Raw genomic sequence first — 21752 nt, 5'->3', positions numbered from 1 at the left:
TTTCTTATGCACAGTTAAATTTTCAATTTAGACTCATTGTGGAATACTTATTACGATATGAACCTATTTACGTTATTCTATATAGTTGGCTTATGAGTTAAAACTTAATACAAGTATAAAAACATAATATTTTATTTGACAATTATGTCAAAAATTAGTTAAAATTGAATCTACATTGGATAGTAACATAAATATTTCATAAAATATTCTTAGAAATGGAAGCTGACTAGAATAGACTTATTCTTTTTAGAACAAAAAGTTAATTTACTGAACATGACTGAATATTCGTTCAAAATTTGATTTAGATGCATAATCATTTTATACTGCAACTATGCTTAATAATTTGCAGGAAAAAAGATAATTTTTTTGAAAATTTGAAAAACAAATGTTGTATCGCCACAATGCACTTCTTAAATGGTAGAATAAAAAATGTAAATAATACAAAACACGGTCCACGAATAGCTGATTTAAAAGTTCCAAAAATCAAAATTTGAATTAATGCATTATCAAAGGAAAAAGTAGCGAGGGAGAGGGAATAATAGCATGGTCGGTGAATTTGCACCCTGCTGTCGACTTTTATATATATAATACGAATAATATCCTTACCTGTATAATGATTTCGGTGAAAAACTTGCCGGGTTGGTCCTGCCGGACGTCGCAATTCGGGCTGTGGTAGTCCAACCGCAAGTCGAAGTCCAGCGTGCTCTTCACGTCATTGACGCAAGAATTGGGCCGGTTCTTGGCGTACACCTTGCCGTCGAACAGCCGGTTGGTATGCACAGACGCGACCATATCCGCGCCGCGGCAGTCGATCTTCACGCTGAAGCACGACGACATCTGGTAAGTGGTGGCACCGGCCACCGTCAGGTAAGGGCGGTGGTCCAGCTGCTGCTGCGACAGGCTGGACGTGCTGTGGTGCGAGACGCGGCACACGTTCACGCCCGTTTCGTTGTAGTCGAACGAACGGCACTGGAACTCTTTGGACGACAGGCAGATCTCCTTGCACCGGTCCGCGGTGGCGACGTTCTCGTAGATGGCGTCCACCGTCCTCAGCAGCTTCCCGCCGACCTCAGCGAAGTCGCACATCTTCGGTTGCTCGACCACGCAATTGGACTCCATGTAGTCCACGACGTCGGCCGACCGGTTGCTGATCGGCGGGCGTCCGGACACCGTGAACTGGTCCACGTCGTTCAAGTAACAGTCGCCGGTCTCCTTGTTGAAGTTGACGGACCTGTGAGCACGTCCGATCGGACATAACGACAATGTCAGTCAGCGTTTGTTTATTGCAAATGACACGCACACACTGTTATAATATATATATATACGAAGGTAGTATATTATCATAAATAGGTATACGTAAGCACATATCAACCTATACGACTGCATAATACTTGCGTGCAGAGTAAAGTATTCGAATAATTATACTATAACAAGTTCGATTTTAATGGCGTATTCCCAATGTATTCTACTCCGCGCAAAAGTATTTCGAATACTTTAAAAGTATACGCGTTAGATGAAAAAGTTAATCCTATTGCGTTTTAACAAAATGCAATTTAATGACGCGTTCCGATGTAAAAGCTACTCTTTGACTATTTTTGTAGATATTTAAAATGAAAATTTGTTTTTTATCGGATTTCACAAAAATTATATTTTTTCAAAAAAATAAATACTTTTAAAAACAGTATTTGTAAAGTATTGGAATAATTTAAATATCAAGCTTAAAATTTACAAACAAAAAAAAACTAAATATTACTGCAAAAAATACACGAAATAGCGTTAAATATTTTATAATTTCTATTGAATATTTCGTTTATTTGTATTCATAAAATTATATGTTTAATGGCCCAGTGGTTTTTAACGCCATTTTGACCACAAAAGTAAAAAGGTATTCCGAATACTATAAATTACATATTAAATGTAAAATGTTAGTCCTGGCTCCTGACAGCGGCTTGCATTATGTATCAATTGCACTTAAATAAAATTTAACATAACTAACGATTTTTGATGAATATTGTTATAATATAACTTAAGAGTAGCCAATAGCCAAGCATAGATATATTATATTAAAATGCAAATTTGTTTTTTGATAAGTGTTTATAGTACACGGAATATGGTAATAAATATTACTTTAAAAATAGTATTTAAAACGTATTGGAATATACTTCAAACGTGTTAGGCTAACACAATTTTAATAAATAAAATAATTTATTCGTTAAAACTGTTATAATAAATTATGAAAACTCAAATTAGGACAATTCGATATGAAGTATTGAGTACAAACTGCATTATAAAAATTAATTTATTATACTCATACATTTGATATCTATTTCAAATTGCAATTCATATTTGATAAATATTTCTTTTATTATATCTTAACTTCAATAGATACTTAAATAATTAAATCTATATAATATAATATCTTACATAAATATTTATTTTTAAACAATTAAATTATTAACTATTAAGTATATAATAGTCTCATATTATTAAATATTAGCGTTTTATTATTTTAATATTTATAACTAACTTATAAAAATATTTTTTAAATATTATGTTTGCTAAAGTTTATATAAATGGTATTTATTTACATACTGCTTGCTAGGTAGCTATTATTTAAAAAAAAATCCCACATAGGTGTATAAACTTCACAGCAATTTAAATAATAGCAGATGAACGAGCAGTATATCAATTATTCATAGTTATTATCTTTTCAAGATGTATACTTAAAATTCTAAATTCTTACGGTCACTTAAAACATCAACAAAAGTGGTACAAATGAGTTCATACATTGAAATGCGATAAAAATAATTAATTTAGAAAACAATAATTACTATGATAAACATAATATTGTACCTAGGTAAATAAACATTATGAATTTAGGTCGTTCTATAGTTCTATTTATCTCGCACGTGTTGTGTCTGCGTATATTATTTTATACTATTATCAACTGATCACGGGACACAACACAAACCGGAAACTAATTATCTTTGATTTTATTTGAAAATCCTCAACATGACTTAGTACTTATATAGGTAGTGCCCAAATAAAATATATATATAGAAATTAATATCGATTTTTACTCATTTATTATACGTATAACTATTAACTTCACGTATCTGTATATATTTATCAGGTGATTAGTACTGCAACTAACTTCTATATCCATTTATATGTAAATGTATAAAAACCTATTTAGGATAGAAAAAAAAAATAATGTTTATTTATTTAGAATATAGTTTCTGTTATGTAAGTAATATAATTTTAGTGTCAAATTCATACAATTCAATATGGGTTATTGGTTCAGACTGCAATACAATTATATAAATATAAGTATATTATATATATTTAGCTATTAAGAATTTTAATTCATACACTCGATTTGTCATTATGCTTTAAAAACATTTTGACATCTCTATTATATATTTTATTTCAGCTTTATATTTATACAACTAAATTCTTTCTCAACTTAAGTCATGTTTATCAAGTATTAAAGTTTTATTATTTACCTACATATATTAAAAAAAAAACTTTAAACTATTAAACAATGTTAAATATTGTTTGTTTTAGCTTATAAATAATGAGCTATATTTATTAACATTCTTGTAGCGATTATTTAAAAAGCCCTCCCGAAGGTTTACCTACATAATATGAAAATAATGTTTGTGTTTCATAATATCACTCTGATTTTTATCGTTGATGGTTATCTACGTTATTATTGTTACTGATTCCTATAATATAGAATATGCATACAATGCATCTCGCAATACTAATAAGTTATAATACTATTATACATTGTAAATATAGCTTAATACCCGCTGTCTATATGTATTCAATAAAATAATAAAAATATACAATTTTAATATTGAATAAATTTATACGTAAATTAGAAATATAAATGCATATTTAAATGGATACCCATCTAATTATAATTATTTGTCCGTTATATTTAATTTTTTTTTACATTATTGTATAATACTATAATATTGATATTTTTATAGACGTAGGTACCTCTTAAAATTCAAATCATTAAATAAACAATTGAACGTTTGGGAGCTTTTATCCCGATAAATTACACTGAAATTATTTTTCACCGTAACGTCCGTAACGATGCTCTATGTATAATAACTATTCACCCATGTTAAATTGATATATACTATAGATTGGTAATAATAGTACAAGTATAGATACATATTTTTAACTGTTAAGTATCGGAACAACGTGAAAAAAAAAACAATTTCCTTTAGATCTTTGCAAGGTTACGAATTCTAAGAAAATCGCGGATATGTATACAACAATACGGGATACGTCACAATTATATGTATGGGTACCTAGTCACTTGTTAGTGTTAAGTATAACATTATCATGTTAAATACAAAATTAAATAACAATAATAACAAATAACAATAATATTATGGTAGGTGAATCGAAAACGGCGTTTGTGCGAAGTGAGAAGACTCGCGAGCCGGTTCGCGGTTTGGTACCTATACATATTGTTATCATGATATCGTCGCGTGACGACCGGTTCGCGGTTACTGTTATCATCGCGTGACGGTCGATCATCGCGCCACGTCAAAGTTGATCGATCTGGCCGACGATTTAAATCATTACCTAGTTGCTTTTTAATAATTTTTATCGAAATTTTTATAGCTACCTGATGTGTGTATGCGCGTAAGATGAATTGCAAGTAAAGACAAAATATGGAGAAATAAGCATTCGAAAGGCGCTCATCGTATAGGTGATTGCAATTAGGCATCTTAAAAACCATCGGCATTTATACAACTTCGAATCTTATAACAGGCCGTCATCTGTAGTTCTGATAAGTGTTTATTATAGGTAGTTATTTTCAATACTTGAAATCATAATATTAGGGGCGCAAATAAGCCATATTGTGGGGAGGAATTACCTGAAGTCACCTATGAAAATTGATTAAAAATACGCAGGACGTACAGGACGTCACACCTCTACTATATAACTAAAATTATTGACCTACAAATATACAAAAATTATTATTTACATTCAATATTTAAATTATATCTATATATAAAGCAAATAGAGTAGAGTAAAATAATCAATTGCTGCTTTTCACCGCTGAAAAAATGTATTTGCTTAGTGCTTACTTGATGTGAACTTGATTCGAGATGACTTGGCAATGATTTTAGTGAGGAGAGTTTAAATTTAAGACGTCTCCAAAAGTCGTCATACGACTAAATACTCGATAGATATACTATATTATTATGGTAAATACACGTTCTAAAATGTATAGAACACTATATAGATATTTGTAAATATGGTCTATCCAAATAAACAAATTCGTACTATAAAGGGTATTTAAAATTTCTACACCACACATTCAAATACAATTTATACATGACACTTCTAATTTATGTATCAATATATTATATTGACCATGATTTGTGAATCTATTTATACGGGTAATAATTAGTTGTTTAATTAATTTTTTTCGATTTTTTATTAAAAAATTCGTTATGATTGTCGATTTCACATATATGTTTTTCCACCCCTAGGAGAATGAATCTCCCCATGTCTACACTCTATGAAAACGGTATTGTTATACCTACACCTGCCAATACAATACAGTATTCGAAGATACGCAAATATTACAATGAAGGAGCGTTCCACAGTGAATTGGTTGTCCAATTATGTCATACTATATATCTTTTGCAATAATAGGTATAACGTACTATAGAAGTGTATATCTATGGTCTTGTCGAGTAAAAAAGTTTTCTAAATTATTCAACGAAGAAATATTTAAAATAGTAAATTACGGGCTAATTTATTTTTAAGCTGTGTGCTAGTACTTCCCTGTGCTCCTCCAATGAGAGAAGTTTTAATTTCAATTATATTATCACAACAGTTACCTACTATAATAGATAAATAATAGGCATATCTGCAGGTACATCTGTAAATTATAATACCTATTTATATATATATATATCAAATTGTTATAATGGTACGTGTTTGCTGCAGTATAATATATTTACAAATTATGTATATAGTTCAATTATTGTTCTCCATAAGAACGATGACTTGACAAATTATTCGGTTCAGCTGTCTGTATAAATGTGATCATTATATAATCATTTGTCGTACACATCCGTTTTAAAGTTAATATATATACACGTAGGGTAGGTACACAATGAAACCTTTAACGCCTAAATATTCCGTCTCTGCCTATAGCCGCGGTCTGATCTGCGTTGAATGCATTTCTATACGATTCTCCGTCATAGACCGCAAAGTGTGTATTGTGTACCTATATACATTAAAGTACAGCGGGTTATTGACTGACATGTCAATCAGAGTATATACCCGAGAGAAGTCAAGACGTCACGGATCGCCGGGCTTAACTGTGGCGGGCAGGATGCTGTAGCCGTGGACTGTCCCGAACAAGGCTGTATAATATAGCCTGCAGTTATTATTATTTTTTTATTATCGTCTTCGTCGCCATCACAGCTCATTGGGTTTCAGATTTGCTTACATCCTAGTAATTCTGAGTAAATTGTTCGAGTGGCATGTGGGCGGCATGTGCGACCAGACCCAGGTCCATGTAATATAAATGCCTAACAATAATAATATCGTGAAAGACCGAGGATTATAAAGTTATATTGTGTTATTGAAAACCGCCGATGATAAAATCGATAAAAAAAATAAAATATTATAATATTTACCGTTATTGAGTAATTAGTATAAATATTTTACTTACCTATGTTATCATTTTAACAATAATTGTACTATCGGATACTATATATAAGTTCTACAAATACTGTACTAGATATACATCACATACATTATAATATTATAGCATAAATGATTTATCAAATCGCAAAATTCGTTGAAAATATTTTACTTTACATATTTTTGGGTTTAGAGAATATTTAACCAATTTTTCATATTTTAGAATACATTGTATTATTACCTAAAAAAAAAGTCGTAGTTGTTCATTTCCGAGAGAGGATTATCTTATCACAAAAAGAATAATTTGAATTACAAAAAAAAATTATGGTAAACGTTGAATAACTTATTTGAAACATCAAGATTTATTGTTTTTTTTATCTTAATTAATTAAATTAATTTTTAATTACTAATTACATTGGTATCTTGATCATAGTTCTGGTCCTCGCGGACTATGATTTGATCGGTTTACCAAAATTGTTTACCAGAAACCTAATATTGAAACCAAGTTAACCAAAAATAATACACAAGCATAATAAAACAATTTAAAAAAAGTACCTATATGAATGCATATTTTATTAGTTTTTAATAGAATATTAAAAGAATATTTTAAGGTTTTTATTTTTTTTTTTTAGAGCATAGAAGGATTATAATTGATCTTTTAAGGACCTAAAAATCCGCTCTCTAAATAATACTATTTGTATATATTATACGTTATTAAATATTATAAATAATAAGAAAGTCAAACCGGAAATGTTACTTAATAATAATTATTAATATGTATTGTATTGATATAATAAGTATTTAAGAACCAATAAAAAAAAAAATTGAAATATAAAGTTATAAAATATATTGAGCTTAAAATATAATAAGAGTTAACATTAAATATTAATTGAAAAAATATTTGTAAGAATTTTGGATGCTATTCAAATTAGTTTGCTGCAGGTAATTCTAAGCTGAGACACATCTTGAACTATACTGCGTGTAAGTATCTTTAAAAAAATAAATAATAATCATCTTTTTATTAGGACGCAGAAGCGCAATAAAAATATTTTTTTAGAAGCACCAGTATCAAAATATATTTAATTACGGAATTGTATGTAATTAAAATGCAAATCTATGTACACACATATTTAAATTTAATATAGTATAATATATATAAATACAAGAAAAATACAAAGACTTATATTCATTTTGTTTAATTTATTAACCAGTTGTGGAAGCTTCTAAGCAATGGAAAACCACAGTTATCTTTAAATACTAGAATATGATGTGCTGTTGATCTGACCTTATAATATTATTAAAATAATATGTTTTATTATACTGATGACCCATTCGTATTTTAAAAACGTTATCCGAAGGTGAGAATAATTATGATATTTCCATATTTTAAACCAAATTTTTGGCAACTATTGAAGTTGAAATTATTTTTTTATGACCGTTCGTATTAATTAATTTACGTTTGTATTTTTTCCTGCAGCTGATTCTACCATATGCGTATGATTTTATATTGATAGTTAATAATTATTAATTATATTTAACGTACACTGTGCAGTATTTGCATTTGGATATCATGTATATAAACAGGGCCGTCTCTAGGGCAGGGCGAGCGGGGCCCTCGCCCCGGACCCCGCGCTCTCGCCACAATTGTAAAGGCCCCGATTCAAAGATAAAAAAAAAATAAATTAAGTAGATGAGCAAAAAAAAAATTTCCACTCATTTCTTTTTTCATGTAAAATTGTAAAAGAAAATGTCATCAACTTAGCTATAATCTATATAGAAGAAGAAATTGCTGACTAATTAAAATATGATGATATTATTGATCAATTCGCGGATTTAAAAAGTAGAAAAGTTAATTTTTAATATATTCTTATATTGTACCTATTACTATATTTTATATTTATTGTCTTATTTTTCAATATTTTTTCAATATTATTATTGTTTATTATATTAAGTTTGATTATATTATGACATGTTGCATTATTAATTTATTTACTTATTCATATTGTTGTAGGACTGTAGGTGCCCTTGCCCTTGTATAGTACCTTTACTATATTTGCTAAGACTATATGCGCACATTTGAGTTTCAAATTTGGAGAGCTATACAGAGTAATTCTTTTATCATTAATCACTCATTATTTTGTCAAGTATTGACTTTTTCAATTTTTTTTTCAAAATATTTTGTTTCACGCTTTTCTCAAAATGTATGAAATTTTTATTTTTGTCACCCTTTTATTTAATAGATCAACCACTATCAACTTTTTATTTTCAAATGGCAACCTATATTTAAAATGTACTAAATTAATAGGGCTATTTTTTTATGAATTTTAACGTTAAAATTTTTATTTTTCCTTAATTTTTTAGCGAGATATAGCTTTTTAAAGTAGGTTGGTTTTCGGATTTTATAATACTTCTTGTTGCATATCTCATGTGGTTAGGTTGTTACCAATGTTACCAATGCCTCACAACCATAATAATCTGTAGGAAATACACCTATAAACCTCAAAAAACCCAACTTTGAGTAGCTATCAGTCACGGTTAAATGAAAAATAATAATTTTAACGTAAAAATTCATAAAAAATAGTCCTACTATTTTATGACATTTTAAATATAAGTTACTATTTATAAATCAAAAGTTAATAATGATTTTACTATTAAGTTTAAGGGTAAAAAAAATAAAAATGGTATATATAGTTATGGAAAAACACGAAACTAAGAATTTAAAAAAAAAATTGAAAAAAGTTAACACTTTTTGATATAATAAGTGTTTATAATGATAAAAGAATCACCCTATATTATAATTTTGAGACGCAATCGATGGTTTCCAATATAACTCCATAAAAATAATATTATTTTTCCAAGGCTTGCATCCCCAGGAGAGTTTTCCAGCGAAATGTTTTATGATAGCGATGAGCGGCTGTAGGTAATAGGCGTAACGAATAATCATTCAAATCAGTTGTAAACACATTGATGTAGAAACAATAAATAATAATCAAATTAAAAAAAAATTGCTATATTACATTATTATGAATTTAGGCCCCCCCCCCCCGACTTAAAGGACTAGTTACGCCTATGGTAATAGGTCTTATAGGCGCGTCTATTATCTATATATCATATTATATACTACGCGTATGGGTATACGACACACGCATTGACCGCGGACGACCTTAGGTTCACTTGACAAGGAATAAACGCCGCACGTGCATATACATGCATACTTGTCTAAACATGCACATGGTATACGTATGTATATTATAATGACCGTGCTCTAATGATTTTAAACTTACCATTGTATAGGTATATGGACCGGTACCCATTACCCACTCGCCGTTATACGTATCACGCCGATCGGCCGTCAAGTTTATATTGTTTCGCGTTGGATATTATATAGGTATACGTCGTATATATGTAACATAATTATAATATTATACCGCGGAATGATGTTCTTTTTAACCGAGACTATCCCATAAGATGTATTCGATGCACTTACTCGTACCTATGTGCGTGTATTTTTTTTTAACGCCAGCTAGTCTTAACCACGGTATATAAAATATACATAATTATTTATACAATGACATTATCCTCTTGTTTTATTTTATTTGTTTAGACCATTGGACCATATCGACGCGTACATGGAAATACCTATATAATATTGTATAGTCATCTCCATAACCACCGCGAACACTACATAATGCCTTAAGCCTAAGCATCCGTTAGAATTTAAACCAGTCGTGAGTTATTTTTTATTTAGAACTATGGATGTGCCTATGGATATTAATTAGGTAAATAAATAATTTATTTATATTTCTTGAAAAAAAATCAATATGATTGATAAGATATATTTTATCATTTATAAAGAAACTCGGGATCATTGATTATAAATACCAGTACGTATATGGCAGTATAACAGTATTCAAACAGTTTTTGATTAATCAATAATCATTTATAGCAAGATGAATATAATGTATTTACTTTAGATTTATTTGGCAATAAACTGTTAAATACCTAGAGATTATTGTAATTTGTAACATGAAATTATAAAATTATACAGTTTTCACGCTTTTTAATTGATATAGCTAGTACAAATCCACCACGAAAATCATAATACTTTACAATTTGCTGGTTTTTTAAATAATTAATTATTATGATTCATTTAAAACTTAAATAATTTCATAATGTTTTTTTCAATACTAAATTACTCTATAAATTAATAGCTATTTCATAAAAAAAATTGTTTTAAAAAAAAAATCAAAATAATATAAATTTGTTTTTTGATAGTTACCTATGCTTTTGTAAATCGAGATAAAAGGGTGGCCTTTAGTAAACAAATAGGCATTACAAAAAAAAAAAAATGCTCTTAAGTCTAAGGTATTCACCTTCATTGTACGTAAATCATTAATGGTATAGGCCATAATAATATGTATAACTATATAAACGAAATCGTGTAACCGTTTATGACCGTACATAACACAGATATTTATATTATCATATGACGAACCAACCGCGATGTCTGTGTGCATAATCTATTGATAAAAATATATATTACATACAATTTTTTCTAAAAATCGGTTATTCTCACCAAACCGTTCATATTTTCACAAATCCTTGTTCATATGAAATATTCTTTGATTTTATTTATAACCGAACAAACGTACCGTAGATTTATGTTATTATACGGTTTACATAACGTATTTCTATGGACTATAATAATGTACATAAATGTAAGAAAATTGCTATACCTATTGCAACGAAATGTTCTCAAGAGACCATATTATTATTATGACCATGTATGTGCAGATATATACTATGTAGGTAGTGCCTATAAGTACTTATAGATACTTTTTTATTACATTTCCGTTTTGTAAAAACTAAGAATCTATAAGTCTTTAGTATAATTTTTAATTGTCTATATTTCAGTTTATATATTAATAAAAAAAAAAAATTAGACTTCATAATTTAAATTTATTTTATATATAAGTAATATTATGTATTAAATTCATACATGATTGTTATTTATTTAGTATTACACCTTATAATAGAAATTATATCAACAAAGCAATTTATAATTTGAATAAATTATTTTAATTGGCTTATAATAATGTACATATTATAATAAAATGCTGCTAAGTAAGTAGATATTATGTATATTATTTTTAATGCATTTAAAAAAATTCATACGTATAATATTTTATAGAAAAGAAAATTTAAAGGAAAAGATTTTTAACCATTAAATTACAAAAACACGCGCATAATACATGTGTGTCGTGTGTGTATATAATACATGGATATTATGACCTACAAAGTATATTAATAGTTAACTAGACTTGCCTGCATTGGAAGCTCTTCTCATTTAAACACTTGTCCATACAACCAGACCGTGAAATAGCTTTGAAATGTTGTCTGGAAGTAACTTTCAGTTCCCCGTGAATTGTATCGAAACTCCACGACCGTTGATTACACGACTTCGGTGTCCGGACACATATTTTCCGAGCGACTGTTGCGGTGTGTGTTGAGTAATGCGATCGTTTCAATGGAAAATCTGAAATTTAAACATTAAATTCTGATTTACAATCATTTTTTTTTTCATTTACATTCACGAAATCAATGTTTTTCATGAAAATTTACAGCTAAGGGTCAATTTCGTTTAAGCTGATAGCATGGGTATCTTTTTTATCCTAAAACTATTATAGAGCATCGGTGCGATTTGAGCTTTATATTTAAAGTAGTATTATTATATTTTATTGACAATTGACTGTTATAAAAGTAGATATAAAACAATATTATGTAGGTATAGTAGGTATACATATGTTTTGGTTTATAAAATATTAAAATATTTTAATTGGTAAAATGTGTACACGAGTTGTATCGATTGTAAACCTTTTTTTCTTTCGCTAATTTATTATTATTTTGATAAAAATTATGTTTTAGTTTTTACTGCACATTTTGCACAGGCACAACTATAGAAAGTGATTTATATTGTTTGTTTTGTTTGAACTTTATATATTATGTATAGCTACTAGCTTATGATGAAAATGTAGAATAATAAATAATAATTGAATAACAATCTATATATTTTTTTTATATTATATACATTAATTCCGATAGTCCAGTTATTAAATAAATTATAAAAATAGCTAGGTACAATGTACATAAATTATATAATATTTTATACTTATTTCATTTATCTAAGATACGGAGAAAAAAATGAAAACTATAAAGGATCGATCGTGAAAATATTATGCGTTGGTATATAGACGAGTCTTACAAATAATTCTCAGATGAAACAATTGAAATACCTACGAAAAATGCGCGCCTATATATATATATATATATACAGTTGCGAAGTGAAACAATTCACACGTTTGACCAACTAAATTGTCCGACCAAATTTTAAAATTCAATATTGAAACAATGAAACAGATGGAAACAAAACAACTCTTTGCAGTATTTTATTGTTATATACCTTTACACGGATAATGCATTTCGCGGTGTGCATCGGAGACGACAAATTAATAGCACAGACTTGTACCGAATCCATTAATTAATTAGACAGTCACCACTGTGGAATTGTATACATAGTTATTTTATCGCTCGAACAGAAGTTTAAGTGCGTATAATTCATGGCACTTTAACTGTTAACCGGAGCAAATTGATCCAATAACTGTATGTTTATACAATTCAATGATAAATATATACTTATAGTATAGTCACCATTAATTACGTTAAAAATTAAAACGCTATAATTTCGCGCTCTATATTTTTATAAATATTTTTAATGTCACTTTTTAATTTTGTTTCTTCTTCTTTTGCTATACATAATAATATTGTAATGCTGCGAGTAAGACTCGATTTATAAAATCTTCGGTACATAACCCAAATTACGTTCTATGCCTCTTCTATTGGCTGCCAGGAGTCGTGTCACCGTGTAATTTATATTTATATATATCATCCACATATACATATTAACAAGATGAACCGCATAGGGCATGCGTAATACGTACATGGATACCGCACGGTTAATTGATTTAAAAAAGAAAATATTGGAAAACGCTTAAAAAAAATAGTACTTCTGTGTATATTATATTTTTTAGTTTATTTAATAACTGTTCTATTCTTGTTTTTCAATTATTATTTTTGTAATTAAAAATGTCTGATGAACAATATTAAACCAGCTAGGAATAAAATACACGATGTTTACATAAAAAATACTTGATCTTGTGGATGGAAATTTCCTCCAAAAATGAAATACCGTTTACATCCACTGTTTATTTTAATAATAAAAAAAAGAAAGAAAAGTGCTTTTCATTATCCTCCACACATTTTTTTTTTTTTTTGAACTAAAATCACGATGACTATTTTACGACTAATATTCAAATTATACGTTATTAAATATATTGTATAATGTGTGTGATTATAATATTATATCAAGTAGTTTTCGTTTATATATATTAGCCACTATCCAGTACCTTACTAATAACCTTAACTGCTGTGTAATATATTAAATAAGTTGGCACTAACAGTAAATAACCTATTATAATTATTTTGATAAAGCATAAGCACAATTATTATTAAGTTGCCCACCAATATCCGAATATAATATATATAGTATATACAATAATATTTTTCATTTTATAAATTATCATAAATAATATTTTATCACAATGATTTTATTTTTAATTTAGTTTATGTTTGATGTTTGTACATCAAAACATTTAGAACAATATTATCGACCAGAAAATTATAGGTATATAAAGGCCAGAGAGTGAAAATTTCATATTTCGATAATAAATAAATATTGTATAAGTTTTTACGATAATTGGTATTTGGTATTTATATTGGCGAGCGTTCTTTTTAGACATCATTCAAATACTTTTTCAAAACATTAATTTACTATTTATTATTAATCATTTATATTCACCACGGCTACAGTTTAAATCCGTTACAGCTTAATTATTCATAGTATAATTTATACGCTTGAGTAAATCGATATGGGACATGAATACCTATTTTAGTAAATCTGTCCTTTGTATGTTTTATACACTCTTCGGTAGCCATCGCTTGTCACATGTCATCACGTCAAGATTAGGTTTATTATACTTGATAAATTTGACATTATTGTGAAAGCGAATATAGCATAATATAGAATGAGATTATATATTCATATACTTGTATGGAATATTATACAAGCTTGCTGTACATCGTAGTTACTATAGCCTCATAGCTAAATCAATTTCTATTTAAAACATTTTAATTTTTTAATGCATTTTATATTTCTAATTAGTAATTACATATAGCTACTATTATTTATTATAAGTATGTAAATTAATAATCTTATGTGTTTTTTCTTTAGTTTTGTAGATATTCAACATACCGAATTAGGGGTTATACACTTATACCTCCCCCAAAAAAATATATGTAATATTGTTTATTATACATTTTTTTGTGTACGTGCCTTTGCCTTTTATATTATAGTGTATATATTTTATAAATTGGTATTTACTTCAATTCCGATGCATATATAATACAAATTAAAGTATTGTATCAATGTATAAAAAAATATTATAAGCCATCATACAATTATATTACTACATAAACGTAGATACCTACATAATAATTTATTTGCATTTTCATTAAAAATTAAAATGAGATAGGTAGATAGAAGTTGGTACATAAATGAAGTAATTGATTTCTTTTCATAAGCACTACATTAATGAACCATAATAAAAAAACTTTCTACATTTAGATGCCAGAATGCATTATGCAAATTGCTATTTATTTCCACCTATACTATCGTCTATGTCTATAATCTGTATTTGCCTGTATAACATTAAATGCGTTTGGCATACTCTGCCGGGATGTTTACATTATTATTATATTTTTTTCATTATAACTATATTAAATCCACAGCAGATACCAGAGCAACGTAAAACATCTTAAAATGTATATAAATACATTTGCAGGTTACCATAGAAACCTCGTTAGCTACATGGTACCGCGTTATTTTTATAATAATTTCTACTACTCTGAAATCCGACGCGGGTAATTTGCATATGGATACACCGTAATCACATACATGTATAAACATGCTACAAGTGCGGCCTTTTTTTTCTTTATACACAGTACCGTAATTCATAGATCAATATCGTTTATTATAATATATGTGTGCCTACCATTATATTTAAACCGGACTTTCGTATTGGTCTTGAAATCTATTGAAAACACAGTTGTTTATTTTATTTTATTTTTTTATTGAATTTCATTAGTCGTTAAATTATCGTACTTAAAAATCGATGGAATATTTATGCACTGCGGCGTTTGTACCTTTTAACCTTTAGTAGTAATTATTTGGGGATTTCGTCGATTCGAACAGACCTTTTTTTTTATTGAAGGAAAAATTATATCGATTTTATTTCTGAAGACTATGCAAATATTTAATCAATTCATCAATTACAAATTCGAAATCAGAAATTTAATATGTATAATACTCAAGATTGCTATACTGTTTTTCTTACTGAGAAAATGTCAAACTATACATAGGTTTATGTGGACCAGGAAAATATAGGGAAGTATACAAGCTTCCCGAAAAAAACTACAAGCCATAATTTTAAAATTTTAAATTGGCATAGACGCTATATTGGTTGTATATATAGCCTATATGGGTACTATAATTGTATATTAAATACTTATAATTACTTATAACCTATACCCTATAGTTAACCATACCATACTATAGGTATAGTTAAACTGAGTGATTCAACAGAATTAAAATTCATAAATTATTGTTAATACTTATATATAAAACACACAAGAGGATACACCAAGCATGTTTCTTTATTATTTGCCTTGATAATTAATATATTCAAATTTTTATTTTTAGAATTTTTAAATATACCATACACCATATTTCTAAATTTTTGTATTTTTTTTAAGGTGTTCTGTGGGGTGATATAAACTTCTGGTTTCAAATATGAACCCCTCTTTTCACAGTAAACTATTTAGTAAATAGTTTTCTTTTTTAATATAAGTACCTATATCAACATTTATCTAATTCAAAATCTGAAAGTAGTTTCTTTGTTACTAAGATATTTATATTAAAAATGAGTAGACAAAAATACCAAATAAACGTAACGATAGTAACCTAACCTAACTTAATTCTTATAAGATTTTAAAAATATGTTATTAAAGGGAATTTAAATGTTTTTAAAAATCAGAATTTAAATAATGATAGTATTATTGAAAAAAGGTGAACTTAAGTAGTAAATAATTTTGTAATTGTGTAATATCATATTATTATTACACGAATAGGTTTTATAATATTTAGTGATTCATAATTAAGTTATATGTATGTTTTAATTAATTAATAAAATTAAAGTGTAACCATCATTACGGATGATCACAGATCATATTATTTGGCAGCTGGCAAAATCGATTAGTTATTTTAAATAACTATATATTAAAGGCACTCTTGTTGCGGGCTTGCGGCGAAATCAACGGGTCCCCGTTATTTTCACTCGGAAGTCAGCTGTGACGTTGCCTGCTGCACAAATAATAATATAATCATATAGATCACACGGGTATCGACGAACGGTAATTAAATGTCTGTTACATTAAATACTTATAAAGCTAGGTAGGGATATAGAGCTAAGTCCTATAATATAATGTTCTCAGATTTTCGCGGTCTTTTATGATATCTGTTATACGCGTATATAGCAATAATGATTTAGCGACCGCATGTATATTATAATTTATTGTACCTACCCGATAGTAACTATTTACGCTGTACAATAAATACAACGCAATAACATTATAATATTGTTTAGGTATAGAAAACGTGTTCGATCGCGTGCTAACAGAGTATACAGTATACGTATAATATGCATGTGACCAGCCATACCCGTCTGGAAAACATCACTTGACAACTGATAATGAGTAATGACTATAATGTACGCGTAGGTACCTACATATTATAATATTCAAATACGAGGTTTTATCATGTATATGATTGTATTGTACATCCGATGTGTACGTACCTACCGATATATATGCAATAGAAAACTGTCACGTTATAAATTTCCCTTTTTTTTTTTTTTCTGTTTGTGCTGAATAATGGAAAATTCTCATAGACTTCGACGACCGCGACGTCGCATTCAGATGACAATATATTTTCATACCCGGCAAAACTATTATTATATTATTATATATATATATATTGTATATGCCTATAATATCGGTCCATATAATAACTAATGGTCTACCGCGAATATGGCGCATGTGCATGATCGCGGTATTATACATAATATATTTATGTACGTAGAGATTGAATATATACCACGCGCTCTTATATGTTAGTATACGAGTCTCGTGAAAAATTGCGAAAAACATTTTAGGCAAATAGGTTGTTTATTTGCGCATTTGCTATAATATTATATCACTTAGGACACTTATTGGATACTAAACTTCCTACGTGCAACCAAGACACAGAGAAATATCGTATACATTTAGTCATCAGTATAATTTTAGATGCATATTTATTTATATTTTGTTGTTTTCTTTTGCCTAATAATATGTGTATCATAATTTAACATAAATTTAAAGTACAAACATAAAAAATATACGAGCAATAATAAACCAATTTATAAAAATTGTCTGGCTACGACGCTGTTCATATTGTGTATAACATACAATATAATATTGTATAGAAATATTAATAATTTATAACCATATAAAATATATGAGATTTCCATATTAACTTAATTTCGTTATCGTTATCATTCTAGTGACATAATAATAGTCTGCATTGACACACTGCAGATCAATCGGTTTTGTACAATTAATATATATGATTAATTAGCCTTTATTGTTATTTGTTACTGCTACAACAACTGTTGTCAGTCTATGTATACACACAGATTTCTAAGGTGAGTTCACCAAATAAAAACCCCCTCTGTAGTCTGTACCGATCACTAGATAGCGATCAATATTAATGCTGATTGTTGATTGTTGATACATTTATAAATCTACAATATCTACATACCTAATGCATTATTTCGAAAGTTTTAACTTTTTTAAAAATATTATTTTAAATTTACAATTTTTTTAAGTATTGTTACTTTTTTTGAATAACTAATTTGTTTGATTAGTTATAAGCATTTAATGTTTTGATTAACAGAGTTGTAGTGGACCACCATTTTACAGGGTGCTCCTGCAGCGCTGCTCTATAATCCGTACCTACATTAAAGTTTTAAATACTCGTAAATATCGAAATAAATGCTTTGAAAAATATTCTGCTTTGGAGTATGAAATAAAAAATGAAAAAATCTTCTTCTCGCAATAACATCAAATTAAGTAAAAAAAAAAAATTTCAAAACGGTTTAAACGTTTTGGAAACATGATCGTGGACTAAAAATGGACCCCCTTACACGATAAATGCGTAGGTACTTATTTTATATTATTTTTTTTATTAATAACGCTGCTGCTACTGCAGGTGAAGCGCGTGGACCACCTCTGCAGCTGACGCGACGTGGAAAAAAATTACGAATTCATTGACGATTGCACGCGGCGGCGGTAATGATACAATCACGAATTTTCACAGTACCTATACACAATATCCCGTCTCAATAATATATATATATATATATGTAATAAACATTACCGCTGCCCGCAGTGTCCATCGACCATCATCGTGACCCACTTTTTACGGCAACATCTGTCACGTTGTTTTTTTTTTTAACATTTTAACTGAATCGGATCTTATTTGAATAACGCACCGTGTACAATGAAGGTTTTTCTTCTTCTCCGCCCATCTCTCTCTTTGTCTAGGTTTTTTTCTATTTATATAAATATATATACATATACAATATAAATTTGTGTTTACCTATATACAAACCGTACTTGCAGCAGCAAACCATATTGTTAGGTATATAAATCTTAACAGACACCGCTTGGCGCTTATATATATATATGTACATATAATGGACTTGAACGCCCTTTCGGCCATAAGAATATAATATTTTAGAAAACACGCGTGCGTTATAGACTACACCGTTAACGCGATGGTTTCTCGTGCGTTTGTCTTAGGTCAGCCCAGCGGTCCTCTGCACGTTTTCATCGCGTTTTTAAACCCAAAGACTAATTATCGTGCAATGCATGTAATGCTCGCAGGTATTGTATACAGGTGTATTATATTATATACGTTTATCAGACACGGGATGCTGTGGTATTACGGTTTCGGCGCAGATCGAAGCACACCGTCCACAGGCGCAGCACGCGCACCTGTAATATACACATATACATTGAAATGGACATTATATTTATTAAACTGGTCAATTCCAAAAGCCGTGCTGGGCGTAAGAAGGGAAAGGGGTACGCAGATAATAAAAGATACCGACGGTCAATGCCTAGATCATAGGTTCCCAAAGTGGTCTATATCGACCCCCTGGGATCGATTCTGACCTGTAAGGAGTCTATGTCAATGAAAATTAAAATTGGGGGTTTCGTATAAGCACTGTAGTCTATGAAAAACATCTAGATAAATATGTAAAATTTTAATTTTAGAGGTCTACGAAAATGGAAACAGTTAGGAAGTGGTCTACGGGGCAAAAAGTTTGGGAACCTCTGCCCTAGATATACCTCGCTGTAAACCGCAGATAATAGTGATGAGACTACGGAAATAGATATCACAATGGTTTAAGTATAAAAGTTAAATTATTGTTGCGCCAGATAACAAGATTGAGAATATATGTTTAGAGAATATAGAAACAGTTGATAAGATTCTATAAGCACATAATAAGTGTTGAAATGTGTGATTATTCGATTATTGTATACCTTGATTCTGTGATCACTGCTTAAATTTCAAAACCTTTTTGGTATAACAAGCGTTCTCTTCTAGTGCTCTCGAACATAATAACCCTCATTTATTATCTATTGGGATCTGATATTGAATAATAATAAATAATGCACTAAATCCTAAATATTTCGTATTTCGTTATTATTCATATTTATAAGCATATAATTAGTATTTAGTATACATTTTAAAGAGAACTAAAATTTCGTAGGTATATCTGGTACCCTTTATGGCCAAACGATTAAACAATATTTAGTCAATACTTCATTGAAATTATACAAAATTACCTAATTTGTATAGCATAAAAATGTTTATGCAAAATATAAGCATACTATATTATGTTATGATTATCAAAGCCAAAGCCCTCCTGTGGTTTTTAAATGATAATACCTAAATTATATAACCAACAATAATTATAATTATACACCACAAAATACGTACGCGCAAATAATGTAGGTAATGAAAAATTATAGTTTTCTTACATGGATAATTAGCATTAAAAGTCGTATCACTAAAGTTCGTAATTACTGTAGTCTAACTGTTTATCTAAATATAATATAATTTATATATTATACGTTTTACCAATATTTCAGATGTCTCACAGTCTTGTCTATCCACATCAATATCTTTTTTTTTATTAATATTTTTAATGATTATTTCGGATAATTTTATAATATAGGTGTATTAACGAGAAACGCAATAAATTATTTACAGTATTTCATATTAGTTAAATAAAATCCAATTTAAAATGGGGAAAAATAGATAATCATTCTGATGTACAATAGATATAGATTATATCTTGTAATTCAATAAATGGCAGTTGTAATATATGTATTAAATTTGAACTCAATTATGATATATAATTACATAAAAAATCTGATTCTGAAAGAAGTCGCGGTCGCCTATTTTACTAAATATATTTAAAAACATATTTTTATACCGCTATAGAAGTAATTTATTTCGCTATTTATATATATATATATATTACGGTAAGTTAATTTAATTTTTGTGTCGATATATATAGGAAAAAAATAAAATAAATCATACTGTAATTTTTTTATAACCGGCAGGGTTATCAAACAATTATATTATTAATAGGTAATATTAAAATCTTCACAGATTTTAGTATTTTTTTTTTTTTTTTATTTGTTTTCCCAAATTATTTTAAAAACTAACGATAATTTTCAACTTTAACTTTCCAAAAGTACCAAATAGATCC

The 21752-nt window shown here is 28.4% G+C and overlaps 1 protein-coding gene across 1 annotated transcript in view; it reads right to left on the bottom strand.

The window, feature by feature from the left end:
* Positions 1-21752, bottom strand: part of LOC113558838 — a 53326-nt gene that overhangs the window by 10725 nt on the left and 20849 nt on the right. Inside the window, exons 2-3 of the mRNA XM_026964408.1 lie at positions 12019-12229; positions 607-1231 (exon numbers count right to left, since the gene is read on the bottom strand). Of these exons, the coding sequence (XP_026820209.1) occupies positions 607-1231; positions 12019-12229 (836 nt within the window). The remainder of the gene's footprint in view (positions 1-606; positions 1232-12018; positions 12230-21752) is intronic.

This window comes from Rhopalosiphum maidis, chromosome 3, assembly GCF_003676215.2.
Source record: "Rhopalosiphum maidis isolate BTI-1 chromosome 3, ASM367621v3, whole genome shotgun sequence".
Classification (NCBI taxonomy): Eukaryota; Metazoa; Arthropoda; class Insecta; order Hemiptera; family Aphididae; genus Rhopalosiphum; species Rhopalosiphum maidis.
Note: the sequence above shows the minus strand (reverse complement) of the source record. Positions and strands in the feature narration are given on the sequence as shown.